The 23,652-nt window shown below is 43.0% G+C and overlaps 3 protein-coding genes across 7 annotated transcripts; 1 reads left to right on the top strand and 2 right to left on the bottom strand.

Annotated features, from left to right (window-relative positions):
* Positions 1-134: 134 nt before the first annotated feature.
* LOC144004335 (RNA-binding protein 4B-like) lies at positions 135-13,185 on the bottom strand. Of its 4 annotated transcripts, XM_077501514.1 has the most exons (5): positions 13,080-13,185; positions 10,009-10,361; positions 8,266-8,466; positions 7,446-7,662; positions 135-4,917 (listed from the first exon to the last, which is right to left on the bottom strand). In XM_077501514.1, the coding sequence occupies exons 2-5, from the start codon at positions 10,355-10,357 to the stop codon at positions 4,620-4,622; spliced, it is 1,065 nt and encodes a 354-aa protein (XP_077357640.1). In that variant the 5' UTR covers positions 10,358-10,361; positions 13,080-13,185; the 3' UTR covers positions 135-4,619. The 4 variants fall into 4 exon arrangements, with proteins under 4 accessions (XP_077357640.1, XP_077357639.1, XP_077357641.1 ...); XM_077501513.1 differs by having other exon boundaries at positions 7,446-8,445; XM_077501515.1 differs by lacking the exon at positions 7,446-7,662 and having other exon boundaries at positions 135-2,635.
* Positions 13,186-14,592: 1,407 nt separating this feature from the next.
* On the bottom strand, positions 14,593-18,184 carry ccs (copper chaperone for superoxide dismutase). Its single transcript, XM_077499996.1, has 8 exons — positions 18,040-18,184; positions 17,809-17,881; positions 17,363-17,503; positions 16,833-17,010; positions 16,454-16,514; positions 15,279-15,356; positions 15,107-15,210; positions 14,593-15,039 (listed from the first exon to the last, which is right to left on the bottom strand). Exons 1-8 carry the CDS (start codon positions 18,061-18,063, stop codon positions 14,907-14,909), a joined length of 792 nt encoding a protein of 263 aa, XP_077356122.1. The 5' UTR covers positions 18,064-18,184; the 3' UTR covers positions 14,593-14,906.
* A 342-nt stretch (positions 18,185-18,526) lies between these two features.
* gal3st3 (galactose-3-O-sulfotransferase 3) lies at positions 18,527-21,732 on the top strand. 2 transcript variants are annotated; one of them, XM_077501335.1, is made up of 3 exons: positions 18,527-19,073; positions 19,366-19,468; positions 20,526-21,732. In XM_077501335.1, the coding sequence occupies exons 2-3, from the start codon at positions 19,383-19,385 to the stop codon at positions 21,637-21,639; spliced, it is 1,200 nt and encodes a 399-aa protein (XP_077357461.1). In that variant the 5' UTR covers positions 18,527-19,073; positions 19,366-19,382; the 3' UTR covers positions 21,640-21,732. The 2 variants fall into 2 exon arrangements, with proteins under 2 accessions (XP_077357461.1, XP_077357462.1); XM_077501336.1 differs by having other exon boundaries at positions 19,369-19,468.
* Positions 21,733-23,652: the final 1,920 nt, after the last annotated feature.

Here is a 23,652-nt window from a genome sequence, read left to right on the forward strand (position 1 = left end):
ATCTTCAAACTTCATTCCGTCCGACTGCGTTTCCAACGAACATCCATCTCAATATAAATACTAGAAAGAGTACAGTCAACCCATCCAACTATCCGAAACTGAGAGGAGCTACAAAAGACACAGGACACAAGCAGTTCTTTTTATCTCACCTTTTTATTAATTCCTTTGATAAAACAGAGCCTGTTACTAATGTGACCCTCTGTCACATTATTCAATTGTACAACACGAGTCCTATCATCATCATCATCGTCGTTATTGATGCTATAGTCACCAAAAGTAACAAAGACCACACCAGCAAAGTGCTTCACACAACTGAACCTGCACCTTGTGTGTGTGTGTGTGGGGGGGGGGGGGGGGGGTGGGGGGGGGCATCTGCATTTGCACACAGATTATACATACATAACTAGCACTCAAGGGAGAAACAAAACTGAAAAAATGAACAGTGAACCCTCAAAAATCAGAAAGGAGTCACCAATACTCACCTTTGAAAGGATGGGCGCCTCCATCGTCTTAAGGTTCACGAGCATCCTAGAAGGACTGAGATGGTTGATAATCCTTCGGTTGCATCAGCCCAAACCTCCTCAAACCCCGCACACCACCAGTCACGCACGCACGCACACACACACACACACCAATGTAGCAAATCCATTTCCACCGTACAGTGAACCCCCGCTATAATCCCACTTCAACTTTCTGGCTCCTGCTATATTATATGGCACATAATTTTCAAGGGATCCCTCTTCACGTTTTGAGGAAATGTAGTAGAGGCCATGCAGTGTCATATAAGAGCAAGAAGAAGAGAACGTATGCCTGAGAGTAAACTTAGCATGTATTACTGCTCCTTGTGTGTTCAAGTAGCAGTTGTTTGAAAGTTTAGAATGATTGCCCGTCAATGGCATATTTCATTCGTTTAGCAATAAGAAATTCATTATATATACACACATACATACATACATATATGGCTTCCAAAAATCTTGTTCTTGCACTCTAAGTTCTTTTAGTCATTTTAGCAAGCTGCTTTTTATTTCTTAACTTACATTTAACTCTTAAATGCAATTGTAATTGCATTTTAATGTTGTACTCCTCATTACATAATATGTGAAGCACATCGAACAATTACCTTGTGTATGAAATGCGCTATAAATGCTGGCATTTTGCCCCTAAAATCTAGGACAGTGCAACTACAATGTTCATCTACTTGTGCCAGTGCAACCAGTCATGCTTTCTTTAAATAATGAATATTCTTGAATATTTTTTGACAAACTTCAAAACGCAGTCAATTTATCAGGAACAAAGTGAAAATTTGTGGATTGAATATTTACTTTGCAAGTCACATTACAAGTGTGTGCCCTAATATCTTCTACTTGCGCCCCAAAAATTTCAGGTTAGTGTCCACTAAACTACTAAACTACTGTAGGTACTGGCATTCACTAAACTAACATTGCAGATGGTAAGAAAGGAGTGTAATGATACCATCTAGTGGCTGTATATAATAATTACACTACGTGACATCTATTTTCACCCAAATTCCACACACTTCCACAGCATCTTTGCAAGGAGCAACGATGAAAGTTAACTGACTCTTTTGGTGTGTCCATTAATAAAAAAGAAAACCTAACTGATCGAAACATAAGGTACACTTCCCTTGGGACTGACAATTAGAGGCAAGTCAGCTTTTGGTGATCGTCTGTAATGTCTTGATTTGTGAGTTCAAATAATGACATTGAGTGGATCGGCAAAATAAGGCAAACACAACATCGTTCACTCTGTTTATGCATTTTTTGTTTGTTTTGTTTCTGTCTATGGCCATATACGTTAAAAACTAGATTTTATGTTTATCCGTGGTTTTTTTGGAAGAACTGAGGCTTGAAATTATTTTTTTTCATTGCATTTCAATAAGCGTAGTGGATTTTCTCTACAGTGGGGGTTGACTGTAAAGTAAATATACAATTGTTTAAAGAGATATATTGCTCCATCTTCTAATCAAATCGGTGATCAAGTATGGTTTATTTCAAACTTGCTAATCGACCCCAAAAAATATAGATGGTGTTTTCACGCATTTATGTGAGAGTGGTCAAAATATCAAAAAGTTTCATTTTGGCATGTATCCCCCACGATAACAGGGGTTCACTCTACACACAGACACACTCACACCTTTCCTCTGCATCTCCCTGCTATAAGAAGATGGCGAGGCGGTGGGACGATCCGGGAGGTCCCAGTCGAGAGCTCCCAACCGGTGACGGCGGCGGTGTCGGCGGGCAAAAGCACGGCTGTGTAAACGGCGGCTGGGAGGGGGCAGGGATGGGCGTGAGGGCGGCGAATGCGGCGGAAGGGGATGGACTTTTGGTTGTGTGGGGGAGAGAAGGGCCGTGCCCCCCATGATGTGAGCTAGGACTTGAGGTGGGTTCAGGCCAGGTGCCAGAGAAGAGTAGTGGGTTGTGTGTGTGTTTGTCAAGGACAAGGCAGAGTGAAAGGGAAGGGTTGTAGGTCTGTGTGTGTGTGTGGCAGGGTGCGGTCGGGGGGTGGGGGGTTGTCTCGGGGGGAGAGGTCAAGGGGGGCAAAAGCTTTATTTACCTCGGTGGCGAGTGACGTCACGCTAAAAAGTCATCCATGCCCACGCCGCCATCCAGGTGACCTAATTCAGTTGACACAGTTAGTGGCGGAGGCCATGGCGGGCCGCTGGCGTCATGCACGATCAACACACAAACACACCCACCCAAGCCAACCCCCCCACCCAGCAGAGAGAAGAAGAAGAAGTAGAAGAAGCAACATGGCCCAAGCTTTGTGTTCCTTTAGTCAGCACGAAACATCGAGAGAACGTTTATTCAAGTTTGGATACACGTGTCAAATCGGAGCATGCCCTCAATAAAACAAGACACAAAAAGTTGACACAAACTTCTACAGAGGATGCAACCACAAGATTACACTGTGACCACCATGTGGGGGACGGGTGGGGCGGGTTGCAGCAAGGCAGTCGGGTGATTGTAAGGGAAGGGGGAGTGGTGCGTGTCAATGTGCAGCTGTCAGATCGTTAATTTTGAAAAATAAGACTGTTTACTTAAAATAAAATAAAATCTTAGCAAAAGATCTGGCATTTGGGATACAGGAAGATACTGCCCCCCCCCCCCCCCCCCCCCCCCCCCACACACACACACCTCATCTCTACTGTAGTCACCACTGCATCATGTCTTCTATATAAAATTAACATAAACGAGCACCCCCGTCCCCAACCATGACGATCAAAAAGCACTTGTTGCGTAGGCACCGAGTCCAGCTTCTCATTCGCTAGTCAACATGCGCCGCACAAAACAACAACAACAAAAAAACTTGTAAAGATACTGTACGTGGTGGGGAGGTGAAATGAGGGACAAGAGGTAGGCTGCTGTATAAAAACAAGGAGAGACGAGGCAGTGGGCTTCCTGCGTTGCCATGACGACAGCAGAGAGCGGTGGGGGAGAAATCAAAAGTTTTAAGTACGTCTTGTGTGTGCTTTTACATACACGTCCCCCACCCCCATACACACGCACAACTTGCGGACCCATGGTTCTGTCCGTCACAATGCAGCCACCATGCGGCGTGTGCTTATCTGACCTTGTCACTAAAATGATTCACATTAAGGCAACAATGACACCCCTCCCCACCACCACCTCTTGAACACACATGGGAGGATGGCGAGTGGCACGGAAGCTGACTTCCTGTGGCAGGTGCGAGGAACTCAATAATAAAGGCGAAGGTGAGGCGCGAAGGCGGCTCACTACTGGCACAACAGAAAAAGGTCAAAATACACGTCTCCCAAAGTTTGGGATGTTGGCCTTTTGGGTCAAAATTTCATCATGAGCCAAAAATGCACTTTAACCTTTACAGGTCAACGTCATTTCACCTCAAGACTTTGAATAAGAAGTACAAATATAGCACCTCACAAATTACCAAGTTAACTGATAAAGCGCTTATTCGGTAATATCCCTTCCCCTGAATAAAATGATCCAAATTCTTGGAATTTCTGGCTCTCAACAGTAAATATTTGCTGATTTTCCTCAGTGGAAGCAGAATAATTATAAGATTTAATTTTACTTTGGAAAGCAATGAGCAACATTTATGCTTGAAATCAGTAACTTAACTCGAATAAGTTTACGTGCATTTTGTTCACTGACAATTCAAAATAATTTCCCCGTTTGGGGGAAAAAAAGATGGATGGGAATTAAATTAATTTAAAAAAAAAAAATGGGCAGATTTAAACAGCTTTTCTGAATTTTTCCATTCAGTTTGTTGTCGTCAAAGAGCCAATTATGCAAAAAAGTATGTGCATTTGAGAGTTCAGACAAGGTCAAATGAAGTTCACCTGTGAAGGTTTTCGTACATTTTCAAGTCATCCAACAAAAAGCTCGATATCCCTGAACTTTTTGAGGAGTAGTGTACGTCTTCACTACTGGCACGACAAGAGTGAAGGTCAAAGATGGCCGACAGGTGAGGGGCTGCACCGCATGACGAACAGAACAGCTGGTCAAGCAGGTTAATAGCCCCCCCCCAACAAACGCACACAAAACAGCCCGCTTGAGGAGGAAGGGAGCAAAAGGAGGGACGGGGCGGGGCAGGGTAAGGGTAAGGGAGGAGGGGGCAGACTATCGGAAGGGGGGCTCAGGCGTGTGAAGGGAGAGTTCGGGTCGGCGGAGGACGGACTCCTTGCGTGTGGTCGGCGGCAACGGCGGCTCATACACCCTGGGCGCGGCTATGGCGGCGGCCATGGCCGCAGCCGCGGCAGGGACCACTGGCCTGAGGGCGTCCAGCGTGGCCACGGGCTGGGCCGACATGGCGGGCACCGCCTGCATGCCCTGGATGGCGGTCATGGCGCCGGGGGAGGGGTAGGCGTACTGGAAGTGAGGGTACTGCTGCAGTTGCTGGTAGTACTCGGCGTAGTATCTGCGGAGGGCAGCGACAGACCACCATTAACAAGCCGCGCCTCGTTCCTTCTTAACGGCCAAAAACTCAATCAAGTGACTGATCATTTTGCCATTTGTAGGGTTTAATCCAATTGCAATTTGTTTTTTTCTTCCTCCTCAATATTGCGATTTTAGATGTGATTATTCTTCGTGTATTTTTGAAAAAACACGAGCCATGAATTCATCTGCATTGCAATATCATTTATTGTGACAATTACTGCGTTTGAAATTTGTGTTAAATACTTAAAACTTTCACTTTCAGTCTTTTAAGCGTTCACTACAGAACTTTGCAAGATTCCATCAGACATTTTGTTCCAGTTTTGTCTCGTCTGCCCATCGCCCATTGTCCCATTAGAGCCAAATTGCAGTTTCACTTTTCTTTTTTATCAAGTGGTGTCCTTCTTGCTCGTGTCCCATCAAGTCGACTTTGCCTCAAAATATGACGAATGGTGTCATCTGACACTGTTGTATCTTGCTGGACCTTAGAGTTCACCTTTCACTTCTTTGGCGGTAGCCAGTCTAGCTTGGCTACGATCCCGTGGATCTTAACATTTCTGAATACAGTAAGTGCAACTGTGGTCACGGCTGCATGGAGATGGCCTTGTCTCGCTTCCGCTGGTACACACCATGTCACCAAATAGCTTGTCAACTTATTTCAACATGCCTGCTTACAAGTTTGATGACACCTGTACCTTTGGTTGAACATACATTTGTGGTCCAATTTATTTTCATTATCGAGGCCTGTTTCATTAATTCTTAACCCTAATTTTACTGAACCATAATTGAAAAGCAATGTCTGATTTTCATTGGTTAACTTTCACTTATGACTGCCTTTGTCAGATTCACGTTATTTCCATGAGGATGAGTATACATGATGGATTGATGCGTAGTTTTCTTTCATCAACAGGAAGATACCAACAATTTTATTTATCCATGTGCATTTCTTAATTAAGAGTGTGTGTGTGTGCACAACAGCGAGACTTAATGAATGTGTGTAATATGTGGCTAATAATGCTATTGGTTCAGCTTGAAGAAGGTGACAAAGACAGCTGTAAACAAGTAGTACTTACCAGATGACACCAATTTCCTCGCTCACCATTCTCCAGGTCGGCTCTTTTTTCCGTACTGTCCCAGTATTGAAAGCAGGATTTATCAAAAAGTTCCCGGCCATTGTTGTCGAACGCTGTGAGTGCCGCAGCCTATTCAGATCCGCTTGTTTTCAACATTTTTTGCCTTTCAAAGGACAAGGTATGACAGCGACAAACTATCGTACACTCATTTGGACTAATGCATAAACAATTGGAAAAAATGCATTTTGATGGCATGGGACCTTCAACGAGGGAGACCGGATTGTTCACTAAATGCAGAGCTTCCATATAACTGTCTCACCCAGCTGGACTTTTTCTTGTCCTCATTTCTCTGATTTTTTTTTCCCAAATGTGCTATTTAATGCTACTCTTTCTATTAAATTGAATTGATATCACAGTCAAGCCTTTCTGTGTAACATCGTGTCAGGCATCTGTTCATCCAAGTACAAGAGCCTTCTTAGTTGTTTACTCCCTCCAGCTTCAAGAGCAAATGTGTAGGAGAGAAGAACAAGAAGAGACAGAAGACAGATGCAGACACGTCTGGCCAAAAGGATGTCTTCATGGGCCATGACTATAACACCGGGGGGGAAAAAAAAAGAAAAAGAAAAAAGAAAAAAAGTTTTTTTCACATTGTCCAATCCCGATTATTAGAGCAATTGTTCTATATTGTTTTAAAAGTGCCAGTTTTAAAACATCTGGACTGAAAACTAAAGAAACTAGAGAATTGATTTCTAGAGAGTTTATTAAACATATGAAGTATATTTTTTTTAAACAAAACAAAAAAGATTAACATAAAAAAATATGAAAACATTTTTTACTCCACAGTACAAGAAAAGTAGAACAATATAAAATAACACAGTAAACTAGTGTACAGTCTTGAATGTTTTGGCAGGTATACATGAGCAAAAATAAACAAATCTGCCCCCTCTGGTATAATAAAGATGTTTTTAAATGTCAACATTATCATTTTGACGTTAACATCATTTGACCTTAAGAGTGAGTAGAGTATGATCGGTGCAAAAACGGCTCTCACTGCAGCCAAAGCAAATCGAATGCATGAAGCAGATTACAGTAAGACGTTTGTCAGTGTTATTGATACATCTGATCGTTTTAGCGATCGTGGTCTGAAGCCCCTTACCAAACTTTCAGGTAAACTTCACGAATTTCAGGTTCAAATCAAAATCAGTTCTGTGGCTCCTTTTTCAAGTTTGTATTTTTGATCGGAGACGAAAATTGTGGAGGGGGGAAAAAAAAAGAAAGTTTTTTATCTTCATATTTTGTGGTGGATTAAAAACAAATAACAAAATAATCAGTCACCATTTCAATTGCCAATTGAAGAAGAAACGATACACAGCTTGATCGGCAACACGCCGGCAAACAAGCGGTCGTGGTCGGCGGCGGCGGGCAGACGACGTCCTACCTTGCCACGTGGTCCTCGGTCGCTTCAGACGCCGCCTCCTCGGCAGCGCGGCCGGCGGGTGTTGGGAGCAGGGAGCGCCGCGGTTTGGCCCGCTGGTAAATGAAAGGCTTCATGATGGGGTCCGGCAGGAGGGGGGCAGTCCGTCGTAGTGGGCTGCGGTCCCGTTCGGCGGGCTTGCTCACCACCGTCTGCTGCTCGGCGGCCACAACCTGCTGACCTTGAGCAAAATAATGAGCCTGCCTGGCCGCTTCAAAGATGGCCGTCGCGGGGTCGGCGGCGCCCATGGCGGTGATGTGAGCGTAGGCGGGCGACATGGCCGGTGCGACGGTGTAGGCAGGGTTGACCGCCGCCGCCGCCGCCGCCTGCATTTCGATCCCAGGCGTGGCTGTTAGGTAGATGGGATTGGCCATCGTCGGGGTATAGACGGGCGTCGTGTAGGCAGACGCGGCGGCGGGATTGGCCGCCACCTGGCCATAGATGTTGGGGGCGACCGAGCCGTAAACTTGAGCGGCCCCCGACGTCAGAGCGGCCTGGTTGGCCACCGAGCCGTATAGCTGACTGGCCACGTTGGCTCCGTACACCTGGCTGGCGAGGGCGCCGTAGACAGCCGGATTGACGGGGTTCCCGTCGGTGCGCGTGCCCGTGGTGATCCCGGTGAGGGCGGCGTAGGTGGGGTCAAAGGTGGACGTGTTGTACACCGAGTTGTGCACGCTCTGCTGCACTTGCAGAGGGAGGCCCGCGGCAGCGGCGGCGGCGGCGGCCAGGACGGCGGCCTGACTCTGGTACTGCTCCAGAGTGGGCTTCCCGACGGGACACTCACCGGCATAGTGGCCCTGCTTGCCGCAGCTGACGCACGGGATCTTGCCGGTGGGCGTCTGCTTGCTGGGCTGAACTTTGGAGAGCTCCACGGAGAGCGGCCGCCCCTTGAAGGAGGTGCCGTGAAGTGCCTCGATGGCCTGAAGTGCGTCTTCCTTGTTCTCCATGTGCACAAAGGCGTAACCTACGGAAGACGAATGCCTGCCTGTCATTGAGCGCAGGGACAACAATTAGCATCATGGCTACCACCTAACCACCAATACTGAAGCAGGATGTGGCACATGACTAGACCAGGTTGCAATATTCACTCCATTTTCAAAGTTGGGAATAGGGGTGTGAATTGCCTAGTAACTGACGATTCAATTCGTATCACGATTCATAGCTCACGATTCGATTCGATACCAATTAATCCCAATACGATTTCATAAGTCGATTGTTGCAATTTTTTTTAAATTCAAATTTAGAAAATACTAAGCAGTAAACATGTACAGTGTAAGATTTGTATGAAATGTATTATTTATCTGAAACTTCAGTCTTATAGAGGTTGGAATCTGTTTCATGTTTGAACAGCATTGAAATAAAATATTAAGGCTAACTGTTATTAATTAATAGAATGCATAGCCATTAATAGAACATTCTTTCATGCTTAAGGTGTGAATCCTAAGACGTTTTGGTGAATATTTTTCCATCAAATATGGATGTTTAAAAATCGATTCGGCCACCTATTGAATCGATTCGAGAATTGCGCGATGTAATATCGCGATACATTGCTGAATCGATTTTTTTTAACACCCCTAGTTGGGAACTTTCCTTTGTGAATAAAACAGGGATTTACATAATTGAATTTAAATATAGCCTGTAATAGGGATGTCCCGATAACACTTTTTTTTGGCACCCGAGTCCAAATTTTTCATTTTAAGTATCTGCCGATACCGAGTCATGATGTGATACCTTGGCAAGGAAAAAAAATGTGTATTGGATTTCCCCTCAAATTAATATAGAAATATACATACACAGACATGTATATACAATGTGTATATGTTACCTGAGCACCTGTTATGTATTACTAGTCATATAGAGCATGCAAATCATTTGTAAAGTCTCTTAAATGTCAAATTGTTAGGCTGTTACTCTGGTGATTATTCTGTTATGAAAAGCACATTTTCATTGTTGGTGGAGGTAGAAGAAAAGGACTGTTCAATCTTCAATTATTAGCATAAAAGTCACTGTTGTGTATAAAACATCCTCACAAAAACTTCACTGCATTTTTTAGCCATAGGAAGGTGATTTGGGTGAAATCAAACATGCTAGACAGTGGATTGTCTTTTTCAAAGAGGCACGTCTAATCTTTCATTTGCTAGTTTGTGTGAATATCCTGTGAACATTGAAAGATCAGTCAGAATGCTCTAAAATGGCTGGCACTGGTTTGATTTCTTTTTTTAATGGTTGGCATTCAAAGAGTTCAATGACGAGTAACATCATTTAGTCTGAAAATGCAACGTTTTGACCACATAACACATTCATCCTCATCATACAAGGCTCAAAATGTTTTTTTCTTTGCGGATCAGGTTTGTGAACTTGTGGGATCCATGGATGAATAAAGGGCGGGAAAGGTCAATTTTGACGCGCAAACCGATGTGAACCTGCTTGTTTCGAGCCTTGTAATACGTGAGAAGGTTTTGGACACTTTTAGTCAACACATGACGACGGCACTATCGTCACTACTAGGGGTCACCTGTCAGCTCACCTTTGACTTTGTCGCATTCCAGAACTTTGCCAAAGGTCTGAAAGAGCTGCTGGAGATCCTCGGTGGTGCACATGCCACTCAGGTTCCCCACAAAGACTTTGGTGGAGTGCAGCGGCCGCCCTCGCGACTCCTCCACCACCAGGTTTCGGCCACGGAACTCGCGGCCATTGAGCTCGCGGATGGCGCGCTCGGCGGCGCCCTCGCCCTGTATGTGCACAAAGGCGAACTGTCGCAGTACGCTGCAGCTCACCACGTGGCCGTACGGCTCAAAGATGGCCGACAGCTCCTCCTGGGTGGTGTCCAGCGCTAGGTTGCCCACAAACAGCTTCACCGTGTGGCCTTTGTCCATGGTGCTGCGCAGAGAGAGGAAAGGAGTGCTCGTTAGCGCAGCTTCATTACTCATCTCCATCTGCTTGCGTGTGTCCATCGCAACGTGACACCTCAGAGCAAATTCCTATCTTGTGGTCAAGACAACTGGCCCTGCATCAGCTACTTTTGCATTCAATTTTACAGCACTTAAGCCAGATTTCATTGAATTACAACACGACCTTGAGACCAGACAGGCTCTTGTGTTGTCACAATGTCAACATTCAGACTCTGATACTATACCTGTATAAAGTACCTAGCTCTATGGAAAACACGTCAAAAAACAGCAGGGGAACTATTTAACAAGACAAAACGATCTCACAGCGGCTGTGATATGCCGTGCTTTGAGTAGAATGCAAAATTAGAATTAGAGAATTGATCACAATCTCTTGAACTTCCTAATAGGGATGGAATTTCCAGTAGGATCTCCGAATAGCTGCAGTGCTAGCTTACATCATGGTGAGTAAGAATTGACCTGGATTTCAGTATTTTACAAACAATTGAAAGTCGCCGTTTATGTAGAAAAAAGTAAAAACATTGTGCAACATAAAAAAAAATGTGATGAAACACTAGCTAAAGGCATGTCGCAAAGTCATGTTGGAATTGACTTTCCAGTGATCTCTCAACACTTCCTGAAAGATTAAGGTCAGTATCTTTTTTTTTTTTACTAAGGTATGCTATGGACCTTTGGGAAGATGTATGCAAAAACTTTGAATGCACTTGTCTCACAACCTGCCAACAGCGGTCAATCTCGGAAGTACTACTAGCATATATTATACGTATATCATTTGAAGGTAATGAAGAGAAGAATTACAATATATGAACATCTCAATTTTCATTTTTTTTAAATCCTTTTGACAGAGCCAGACACTTATTTGACAAGGATTAACATCTTAGTTTATAACATTATTTTGAATGTATTCACCATGCACTGCATTCTGGGAACAGAGATGCTTTACTGTCATTCAAATAGATTTGAAAAATAGGTTGATATGACGTCAGTGCCTACAGTGACGTTAAAATGTTAGCACTTCCCATGTTTCTTAGACATCACCAAAACAAATAAAAAAATAAATAAAAAAAATCAAGGAAGCATGGTCCACATTGATAGCACACACGCTAACATTGACCAAAAAACAAAAAACAAAAAAAAAAGTCGTCATGAAAACGTCATGAAAATGGGATGAGAAATGAGCAAGTTAGGACTACAAACACTTATGCATTTTGCTCCAACTCAGCAATACTCACCATTTTTTTACACAAGAGCCACATTAGCAGAGCCAAGTCAAGGCGGGAGCCACTTTCGCAACAATAGATCAAATCACTTGGACCCCAACAATAAGCTGGAACACCGACGGGAGCACGCTGTGTTGCTATGTTTAACAGTCACCCCCTTTTTGAATCCAGCATTAAGATGAAAGGAGACTTTTAATGTGGGCTATTTATGCATTTATTTATCTCTTTATTCACTTGCCTACTTCTTATTTATTTACTGATGTAAAATGTATTTACTTGGAAAAAAAACTTGTATTGCACTTCAAAATGTTTGCTTTGTTCTTGTTTACTGCAAAACTGATATTTATGTACAGCACTTTGTATTCAGCAATGCCTGTTCTTAAAGTGCTTTATAAATAAAGTTGAGTAAAGTTGAGATATCACTTTTCATACATACATACATTTTATTTTTTTATGGCAAGGAGTAGCAAGGTATTGAGTCCTCCCCTCTTTCATTTCATTTTAAATGACAATTTTCTTGTCCTGATATCCTCCCACTCTCTTCTATTATGGTGGACTACAGGACTGGACTGGCACAAATAATCGGCCCTGGTATTTTGACTTAGGTCCGCTGGCCCAGCCCGATTTCTAACCGCCCTTGGCTACCAGTACCACCTTGCTCTACCACTGATGTTTATTTGTTCAGTTTGATCTTGATATTGCAAATGGATGAATGTGCTGCTCCTTCTAAATTGTGAGCAGGTCTATCAGGGTAAAATGGAGGAAAATTATCATTGAACAGCGCCACATCTGCCCCAAAGGACACCTACCCACCGGGCATCTGCCCTGTATGCCAGATGACCAGTCCAGCCCTGGTGGCGTTAAGTAATATCGCCCATCTAGGGGAGAACTGCTATTAGAACTTCAAACTACTGCACCACAGTAAACCTTCTGAGGGATGGGCGCGGGCCGCAAGTTCCCTAGCCCGGCTACATTTGGAGACTGCAACACCCAATTACATTAAAGACCATCGAATAGCAACGCGTACATCGAACAGGCCCGACAGAGGCCGATTAGAGCTGCGTGTTGATGACGTCACCGGGCGCTGAGTCATCACATTCGCGTCGACGCAGACAGTAGTTAGCAACAAAACGGCCAATAAATCGAGGGAACAAAAAACTAGCCAGTATCGGTGCACAAACAAAGTGTGTAAATAACTACACGCAACAAAATAAGGGCGAAAGGGTGAAAAGAAACCCACGCCGTCGAAAAATCGAGCGAAAAGCAACATACAAGTCACACAATGAGACTAGACTGCTTGTGTGTTATTGGTACGGGCACGTCGAGCTCGCACACGTGTAAACAACCGGAACCAAACAACAGTCTGCGCCAACATTAGTCCATTTGGCGGTTTCGGTTCCAACCCAAAGAAAATGGAAAGAAAAGAGACGCGTGGTACACAAAAGAAACGTTGCAATCGGCCATCTTACCTTGGCGCTGCTGTTGCTCCTGTTTTTCAAAATGGTCGCGGCTGCTTCCGCCTGACTGCCCGGCATTGGAGTGGGAGTGGGAGTGGGAGGGGTTGGGGTGAGTGTGATGACTGATGAGGAGGGGCAGTCCACTCTACTCTAACATTTTTTTTTTTTTTTTTTTTTTTTTTTACACGTTCGTTGGTGTAAACAAGAAATGTGAAATCGAGGTACATATAAATAAATAGCAGAGTACACCTAGCGTCGCCAGCCAATCGCAGGGCACACAACAGACGAACAACCATTCGCACCCAAAATCATACCTATGGACAATTTGGAGCGGTCAATCTTATGTGGGCGAAAATCGACATTTAATAAATGTTGGGTTTATGTGATTAAAATCGTAATTGTTCAAAATGACAAAAAAAAACAAGAGATTTTGGGCCAGACTGATCTCTCAAGGGGAAATTTAAAACGCTGAAGTCAAGGGAAAAAAAAGTGGTGTTGTCCTTCCAAACTACATTACATGATATTCACCAAATTTTGGGGAAAATATCAGTCAGCAACTCTACCTGTCCTGACAACAGGAGCCCAGATTTTGGTGCGACACCCATCTGCAGCAAGAACTACTGCCGCTCATTTAAAATAATGTCAACAAATGAACTGATTTTATTAAATTATTCATTCTTATATTATTAATTAATTATTAATTATTATTATTACTTGTTTAATGTAGCACGTTTCCACCATACAGCACCCTAAAAGCTTTACATTTTGACTATTCATTCATCTACTAAGGACAGAGTATCAGGGGGTTCGGTATCTTGTTCAAAGGTACTTCAACATGGTCACACTGACCTGGGATTGAACCCATAACCTCAAGGTTGCAAAACAACACTCTTCCACTGATTTACACGGCCCTATAAAGCTTCAATTGACACATACGTGGATGTTGAGGTTTCGAGTTATTCATGTTGGCCGCTTAACAGCAGTTCGTACCATTATTAGCGTCTTCTCCGTGTATTTTGACTCTTTGCTGTCCTTTTATTTCTTCAGTTCATTTGTGCGACAGTGTATCAGAAATTCAAAATTTGGTTGCAACACAAAGCTCCCTGAGAGCCAAACTTAAATGTCATCAATTACTGGTTTATTCCAGTAATTTCTCAGGGAACATTTCCAACTCTGAGAGCTGGCACTCAACGGCAAACCTGCAACTGTCTGTAAATGGTCAAGTAAACAGTTTTACTGTTACACAGTTGAAGTTGACAGTTTGATTGATGGATTGAAGGTCCAACACAATTGATTCTGAAGAGCCCTTGACAGACCTGGCTGCAATCTGACTGGACCAAAAAAAAAAAAAAAAAATCTGACAAAAAAACATTACTGAAAGTAATGCAGCCAAGAGAAATAAATCACTGCAATTTGCCAAACAAATAAATAAATGTAGGTCAGTGCTTCTGATAGTACTGATTCGTTCACACTCCTCTCCTCCATGAAACAGGAAGTAGTCTGGTAACTCAAGAACGGACCAAGGTTTGATTTTTTAATGTATTTAATTATATTATAATTGGATGGCTTATTTTTTTTTTTTAATTCCTGTACACACAGTCAAAACTGTTGATATCCCTCTTATCTGTTAATGAAAAATAAAACACACACAGGGCAGTCAGTGAAAAATGGCGATTTGCCCACCCGTGGTCTAATGAACTTTCAACAGGACTATACATTACTGCTTTCACTGGTTTATGAGACTTAAAAAAATTATAATAAAACAATGGACGTCTTCTTACATTTAGAGCGTTTTCTATTGGCTTGCGCGCATCCTAATGTGTGATCAGCGTTCTTCCGTTAGAGGTTGCTCCGCCCTTTCCCGGCGATCGGCCGCTCTCGCTCCTCCCACAGCGTGAGCCCGTCGCAGGCGCATGCTCGCTTGGGGTTCTGGAAAAGGCCCGCCGACCTGGCGATGATCCCGCACGCGAGCCTGTCCGCCAGCGAAGAGCATGAAGAGAGTCGCAAGGGTTCGTTCCCGCGCCTGGCTGCTAACTCACCTAGCGCCCGAGTTTCCTGTCAGCTTGGAGAGCGGATGGCCCCCGCGGCCAAGGTCGTCTGTCCCGGCATCCACCACCAGAGACCGTCCGATGACATCCCAAACCTGCAACGGGTCACCAACACGTCTGCAAAGATTCCAAAATTGCACGTGTGTGTGCGTGCGTCTGGTACTTTAAGCTGGCTGTCCTCCAGTCTGAACGACGCTCTGCCATCAGGTCCAGCAAGAATATTTCCCAGATCACCAACATGCTGCATAACAAAAACAAACTTTGTGAAGCCCTTTTCACACTGCACTTAGTTTTAGTTATTGCCTTTTGAGTAAAATGAATGAAAGTTTTAGTCATATCTTAGTGATCTGATTGTATTTTAGTTTTAATCCAATTTTAGTCGACGAAAAGCGGAATTTTTGTGGATATTTTAGTTGATGTTTTCCTTCAGCATATATTTGAACTTTTATACAGAAAATTATGCACAACTACTTGTAACTGTAGTTTACAATTTTCAGCAGTGAAAAGTTAATATTTGGTTCAGAATGAATTTGATAACTTATTATTTTTCCTGTACAATAAATACCTTTTATTGTAATTTTCTACTTGCTGTCGACTTATGATGACATCACCTGTGCTGAGGAAGTAGGTAATGGCCAATCATGGCTCACCTGTTTTCTGGGTTTGGTCAACAAACTGAGCCATGATTGGTCGTTACCTACTTCCTCAACACGGGTGATGTCATCATCAGTCGACAGTAAGTAAAAAAAAATTACTTTTTAAAAAAATATTAATTGTGCATGAAAGTAATGAAGTTACCACATTAATTATATACAAAATAACTTTTTACTACTGAAAATGGCTCAGTGATTCAAGTATCTCTTTAAGACACATTTAACACAACAATGTATTAAAATTTGTTTCAATGAAAAATGTGGAACTGACAATAATATGGCAACTTTAAGACTTATCTCTCAACTGCATTTCAGGACATTACTTTTTTTTTTTTTTTGCATTTTCCCTTTATTGCAATTTACAAAACAAACATGGTAAGTCAAGTCTAGAGTAAAGTTATTCTTTGCATGTATGAAAACAACAGAAGAGATTGGCAGAAGGAACATTGTGTATGGATCCATCAATACAAATATGATTTAACAACACAAAAGTGAAAGGATCGATCAATAATAGAAATTACAAAAGCCTATTTCAGGACATTACTGCTTATGCTAACTTCAGATTGTAATCGTGTGTGATGTAAATTTGTAATGACATCTTTCTTTTTTTTTTATCTATTTCTCTCACATACATACTCTAACTCACACTTTCACTGTCTTGCTTAACCCACGCACAATACCTTACCCGCTCAGCATCTTGTGGGCCACCATGATGTCTTCCAAACGGGTTGTAGTGCTCGCCACAGCTGCACACAGATAATCGTCAACATCATTAAAGGCTAGATTTACTCTAGTCCGTTTAAGTGACACAATTGGGGTATTTGACTTTCAAGTAGCATTTATTGCGAGAATTACATACGTAAATTGCATTTACTCTGGTGTAAACATGTGAGACGCAGGTATTATTTTTTGTCCACTTGGGGTCACCAGCCTCACATTGTAAATGTAGTACATATTATGTTGAATAAGTAGCCTACCTGTCCTTAAAAGGCAGGCCTGGCCACTTTGCAGCAGGAGAATAGCTCCCGTGATTGGCTGGCTGTCACGCGAGCGTTCAGGCTAACCTGAGGCAGTCCTCCGTGAGGTCGCCCAGCTCGTGGACGTGGAGGCCGTGGGATCCGGGCGCCAAGCCATCGATGGTCCCGTCGATCAAGCAGCGCTCGTCGGACAGCTGGAGGAAACGCACCACTCCCTGCACCCGCCGCTCCTCGCCGGCTAACATTGCCACAGCTGCGCCCAGATCTGTCAATGTTAACAATTGTTTTGGCGCTTACTCTTACAGCTTGGGGCATAAAATTCAGCGGGAAATTTTTGTTTAAGGGATTTTTTTTTTTTTAAACACAATCTAGTGTCTTTTACTGTTACATGTTTTTCTTTATTGCGTTGATGCATTTTGCATCAGATTGATACCTGATATGTACACATAAATAACAAGGCTAGGCTGTTACAGGACAATTTAATCTAATCATTACTACTGACTATGAATGCACGCAATACATTTTGTACAACTTGGTATTCTCTAACAAGGAGCTGAATGGCAAAATGTACAACTAACAGAAGTGTGTCGAAAGAAGAGAAGAGACTGGGGTATCACCTTGCTCCACTAAGCTGCCCATGCCTTTGACCACTGCTTTACGATGGGTGCTTTCAATCAGGGCCTGAACCTCACCACTGCTCAGGGATGTCTCCACCAGGACGCGTCCTTCGCCGACATCCACGCTGACTGAGTGCACACCTGACAACGGGAAAACTTGGAATAATTCACGTGCATCATAATTGTCAACGTCAGTATAAAGCAGCGTTCTGCAGGCTCCCATGTGTGAATTTCGTGCACATTATTTCACATTTTGGTCATTCAATTATTGATCTAAAGTCAATGGTTGTCTCTATCTCTCTATTTTACAAATTGGTCTAAAAAAAAGTGGGGGGTGAAATAGACCAAAGTACGTATTATGACACACACACAAAAATAAACTTTTAGTCAAGGTTCATTTTGCGGACCACTGTTGTACCTAACAGTGAGAAAATCAGTTTTCTAACCTGCTTTGTGTTCAAGCGCAGCTTTAACTTGATCTCGACAGCCCTCACACGTCATCTGCACCGCGAACTCCAGCTGAGATCATGCAAGTCAAACATACGTCAACCACACAAACAAATCCAAAAAAAAAAAAAAAAAGAATGTTATGTTTTTAGTTGCTTGGCTAGCCTGCTAGCCGTCAAACCTAAAACACGTTTCAATGCTTACTGACAATAAACTGTGTTTTTCCAAACCTTTGCTGGCTTATCCGTATCCATGGCGTCTGCGCGTTGGCCGCATTCGGTAATCGAGATAAGGTAAAAAAGAAACTTACACTTATCATAAACGGAAGTTGTCAAGTGACGTAACAACCGCCATGTTGGTGAGGACGTGATGAGGGTGGTTTCCGCCAGGCTGCCGCCATATTGGTGAGGGCTCGACGAGGCTTCGTCAAAACGTCATTACTGCCATCAGGTGTCAATGACGCGCCATGGCAATTCGGTTTTTTGTTTTTTTTTTACAATGAGAGGAAATAGCTCTTTTTTTTTAGTGACATTAGACGTATTTTCAAAAGGTTTGAAATGATTTATTATATTTTTAATTTGAGCTGCAAATTATCCCTATTAATTTATATTGGCTGTGTGCGTGGTCAGGTATCCTTTTCCGGTTTTAACTTTGCAAAGGGAGGAGGAAGCGGAGGCGGCGTGTGCGATGATGGGCAAAGGGTGGGTGAGGGCGGGGGGTCCCCTCAGCATCCAGAGGAGGAGGGAGATGCAAACAACAACGAGAATCGCAGCGATGAATAAGGTGGTAGTCGGCACGGCTGCGGTAGTCCGTGTTCCCCATAACGTGCGTATTTTAGTAATGTAGGCTGCATGCGTGATGCGTGCCAAACAGATCGGGAGGTAGCTTTTTGTGTGTGTGTGTTGGGGGGGCGCTTTCTTTTGGCTTCCGTTCTCCATCATTTCGCAAGCTACACTGATGAGTCCAGATGGACGAGGGTTTTAGTGGCATTCGGGCCACATTCCAAGAGCTTTCATCCAGAATTAAAAAGGACCATGTAGGAGATTTCAGTCCTGGATCGCACCGTAGGACCGCCTGCTGCCCCACGAATCATGTTTTTTTTTCTTCTTCTTCTTGAATGAAGCATAAAACATGGCTTGTAGTTGTAGGCTACTGGCCCACGCCTTGACCGGATCAGAATGTCACCAGCACCTGCATGTGCTTGCTAACAGGAACATGGCCGATTAGTCTGTGTGAGAGAGCATCTGGCCTGCAGCAGCTCCTTGTGAGTCTTCTAACTTTTGTGTGTGCGTGAGAGAGAGTGCTTGAGAGCTGTTTTTGCTGTTCTAATTATTATTTTTTAATATAAATAATTTGTCTATTGACAATAAGTACAAAAGTATGACAAGTAAAATGATTTCAATGCTAAACAAAGTTTAGCAAAGTCCAGGGAAATAGCTGAAATGAAAAAGAAATTGGCTTCAGCTAGTGGTCAAGAAGGGAATTCTGAAAGCCCCCCAAAACCCAAAGCCGACCCAAAATCACAACACTTGTCTCCTCATTTCCCATCACCGTAGCAGGAGTGGCGTGGAGGATGAGGATGTCATATAAGCTCTTTCTGGCCCTTATCGCCGTCACCATGGTGACTCTGCTGATGCAATACGGAAGCCATTGGAGCTGGTGAGTAGCAACCGGTCCAAACGGGGGAGGCACATAAGACGTATTCATTTTCGTTTTCACCGTTGTGTTTGTGAAATCTCTCAAAAAACACACATCGATGGTGACCAGGGGTGGAAACCTCTGGGTAGCGCACGATATGATATGATATGCGATAAAAGGCTCACAAATTATCTCACGATATGACGAGACCGCGATTGTCGATATATTGGTCAGGTAATAAATCCATGATAATCTACGATAAAACTACTCGACATAAACGGATGTTTTTTCCAATGAGAAAATCGTTTCTTTTTGTGCCATCACTGAAACACAATATTAAAACTGGTACTTTATTGTATTTTTTTTTAAAACAAATACAAATGTCTTCTTTACAGAGACCACTGTTAACAAATTTGTCTTTCTTAAACACTACTGTCATGCAACATGTCAGTCAGTTGCATAGTCAATTGTTTGATTTTATAAACTGTGACATTTTTTTCGTGTAACATTGCAAAACTAAATAAATGAATAAAATTACTTATTACTCATATTAAATCCAATTAAATCAATATTAATATTCCTCAAAATTTGTGTGCTTAAAAAGTTGAAACATAAAAATGTTTTAAAACTTTAAAATTGAAGATACAATACACATTTTTCATACAAACGTTTGCAAAAGAGAGTCAAACTACGCTCATGAGTCTTCTTCGCCTGAAGACTTCCGTACATTTCCTCGCCACTCTTATGAGACGCGCCCCCTAATGGCCTGCCAAGTAATTGCTCACTAAGTAATGAACAATGGAGCCGTTATCGTGGCTGTATATTAACTACAAATATCGCGATACTTGCGTAGGCATATCTACAATCTATCGGGAGACAAAGTACCATGATTTATCGCAATATATCGATATATCGTCACACTCCTAATGGTGACTTATGAGGTTCCGGCCTATTGTACTTGGATTACGTTGTGAACTGTAAACGTATTCCAATACATATAAGTAACACTTCCCAACCCTGCCTATCAATGATCTTATCTTCAAATGACTCGTGTCGCTTTATGTTTGACTGCCTCTAGGACCAGAGGTCATCTTTACTCCCATCAAGCTGCGGGCCCGAAGGCGAAGCACACCAATGTGGCCTTCTTGAAGAGCCACAAGACGGCGAGCAGCACGGTGCAGAACATCCTGTTCCGCTTCGCCGAGTCCAACGGCCTGACGGTGGCGCTGCCCAAGCAGGAATGCGGAATTCAGTTCTGCTACCCGAAGCCCTTCAGCGCCAGCTTTGTCCATCCGCACACGCTGCCGGCCAACTTCATCACGAGCCACATGCGCTTCAACGCCGCGCAGGTACGCGGCGTCATGCCCGCCGACGCGCGCTACGTCACCATCATGAGGGAGCCCGCCGCCATGTTTGAGTCCTTGTTCAGCTACTACAAGCAGCACTGTCAGACCTTCCGGAGAGTTCCCAGGGGCTCACTGGACGCCTTCCTGGAGCAGCCTCTGCGCTACTATCGGCCGCAAGACAAGAACTCCAACTACGCCCGCAACACGCTCACGCACGACCTTGGCGGCGACAAGGACCGCCCCGCTACGGACGGGGCGTACGCGCGCTCCTTCGCGGCGGAGGTGGAGCGCGTCTTTTCCCTGGTGATGATCACCGAGCATTTCGACGAGTCTCTGGTTCTCCTGCGCCACCTCCTCTCCTGGGACCCGGAGGACATCGTCTACGTCAAGTTCAACATGCGCACGCCGGGCTCCAAACGCCGCCTGACCCCGAGCCTCGCCGGCAAGATCCGCGCGTGGAACTGGATCGATGCGCACCTGTACGATCACTTCAACGCCTCCCTGTGGCGCCGGTTGTCGGCCCTGGGCTCCGCCTGCGTGGAGCGGGAGGTCCGCCTGCTGCACGCCGCCCAAGAGAGGCTGCTGCGGCGGTGCTTCGGTGGATGGCGGCCTCTCCTCCGCTCGGTGGGGAAGATCCGCAACAAGGACCTGCGACCCTGGCAGCCCCTCGGCCAGGTGGACATCTTGGGCTACGACCTCCCTGCCAACCTGAGCCGCAGGTCCTTGAGCTCAACGAGTGAACTCTGCCTGAAGCTGATCATGCCTGAGAACACGTACGCGAGGATTCTGATGCGCTCGCAATCTGTTCGATACCACCAGAAGCACCAGCAGACTCTTCAACCTTAGATCAGGGTTATAGGGAACCCGGGTCCTCGAGGGGCACTCACTCTCGTGCCTGTTTTCCATCACTGTAAAAAAAAAAAAAAAAAAAAAAAAAAAGAAAGATAAAAAAAGAAAAGAAATCTGCTGTTTTTACAGAAAAAAACTGGCAGCTGTGGTTGCCAGAAAAAAAAATCTGTAAGAAAATACAGTGCAAATGTAAGCAACTTTACAGAACAACTTGAGCTTATATAAAGGGTTGCAAGATGACCATTCTACCACTGAGCCATGCCACCCTGTCATTCATAGGGATGACACGATATCCAAACATCACGATGCAATATTATCACGATATAAAAACTAAACTAAATAATCTCAGTCTATTTGTATTTTTAAAAAAATATATAAAAGCACAATTACTGGGAAAAAAATGTAAATAGCACAAGGTCATGCTGTTGAATTATTTTGTTTCGTAAAAGCGTCTTGAGTGCTTTCTGTCATTTTGTGTTGATCTTTTTTTTGTGTGTTGATCAGGGGCAGATATAAGTTTTACTTCTTTCTGTCCCCTTTCAATTTCTTTTATGTATTTATTTATTTATTTATGTATTTATTTATTTATTTATTTATTTATTTATTTTAAAGAATGACATAAAAAAATGAATTGAATTGAACCACATCTTATAAATAGATTTAGTTTAACCTTTATATTCATATGGTTTTTACTATCTATCTAAATATTTGTAATATAAATTTGTAAAATGCACGTTTCTTTTGGCATAAACAAAATGTACCAAAAGTGTTATTCTAACACTACTATGATGTCATTTTAACCCTATCCCAATGTTTATTTTCTTTAACAATTGATCTGTGTTTAAATTAGAGTCATTTGTGAATTCTCCCAAAAATGTGATTTTCATTTTCTTATTGTCAAATCAACAGTTGTGTTTGGTTCAGTTTTACAACATATTAATGTAAATTACACAATGCTTCAGGTTTTTCCTATTTATTTATTTATTTATTTATTTATTTATTTATTTATTGAAGTCACAATTTTACAGAAATTCACTGTTAATTCTACAGACGTTTTATTTTATTTATTTATTTATGTATTTATGTATTTATTTATTTTAACAATATATCTCCCTCCACCAGCACACCTAACTGGATGAACCGGACCGTAATAAGGCTTCACCTAATGAGCTGATTATTAGAGTCAGCTGTGTTGGAGGAGGGAGTCATGGAAAACAGGCAAGACGGTGTAGCTCTCCAGGACCAGGGTTCCCAATTCCTGCCTTTAGATGCATGACCTACAATTACTGAGACTTTTCCATGAATGGGGTAAAAAATGACCCAAATTCCAATAAATGTGTTTTATGCTATAAACTTGAACAAGTGTCTCATTTTAGTTCAAAGGTGATGATTTTTATTATATTTTGCTCAACCAAACAATTATTACATGTTCAGATTTTTTGCTGATTGCTGTTTTTATGTGCTTTTTTTGGTTTACTCGATGAAAATATAAAATAAGTTGGTTGGTACACAAAACACACATCATTGAGTAATCAGTAACAGGCCTATAGGCCAGCAGCTTCAGGATTTGTTCTCTCCATGGTCTAAGAGTTGGCGCTTGACCGATACTTATAGGCCTACTATGGGGGCTGAGTTATATTTTAGAATATCAAAAAAATAAATAAATAAATAAATGCTGTAGGGCCTTAGGTGGGGCTACACGCCTGGATATTTGCAGTATGACATTTGTCTGTTTTTCTATTCGTTATTCGCTACGGCGTTAATTATTATTATTATTATTATTATTATTATTATTATTATTAGCATCATCATCATCATCATCATCATCATTGCTTGAGCTAGTTAGCTCTCGAACACTGCTCTGAATATATAACTGGCTAGCCAATCGGACAAGACTTTTGGCTTCAACGGCTTGCACGGGCTTGTATGGGCTAAGTATCAGCCATCCAGTCACATATTCAGATCAGTGCTCTCGACTCTCAGTTGCGACCCGGAAGTTAAATACCCACG

The sequence above is a fragment of the Festucalex cinctus genome, chromosome 16 (assembly GCF_051991245.1).
Source record: "Festucalex cinctus isolate MCC-2025b chromosome 16, RoL_Fcin_1.0, whole genome shotgun sequence".
Taxonomy (NCBI): Eukaryota; Metazoa; Chordata; class Actinopteri; order Syngnathiformes; family Syngnathidae; genus Festucalex; species Festucalex cinctus.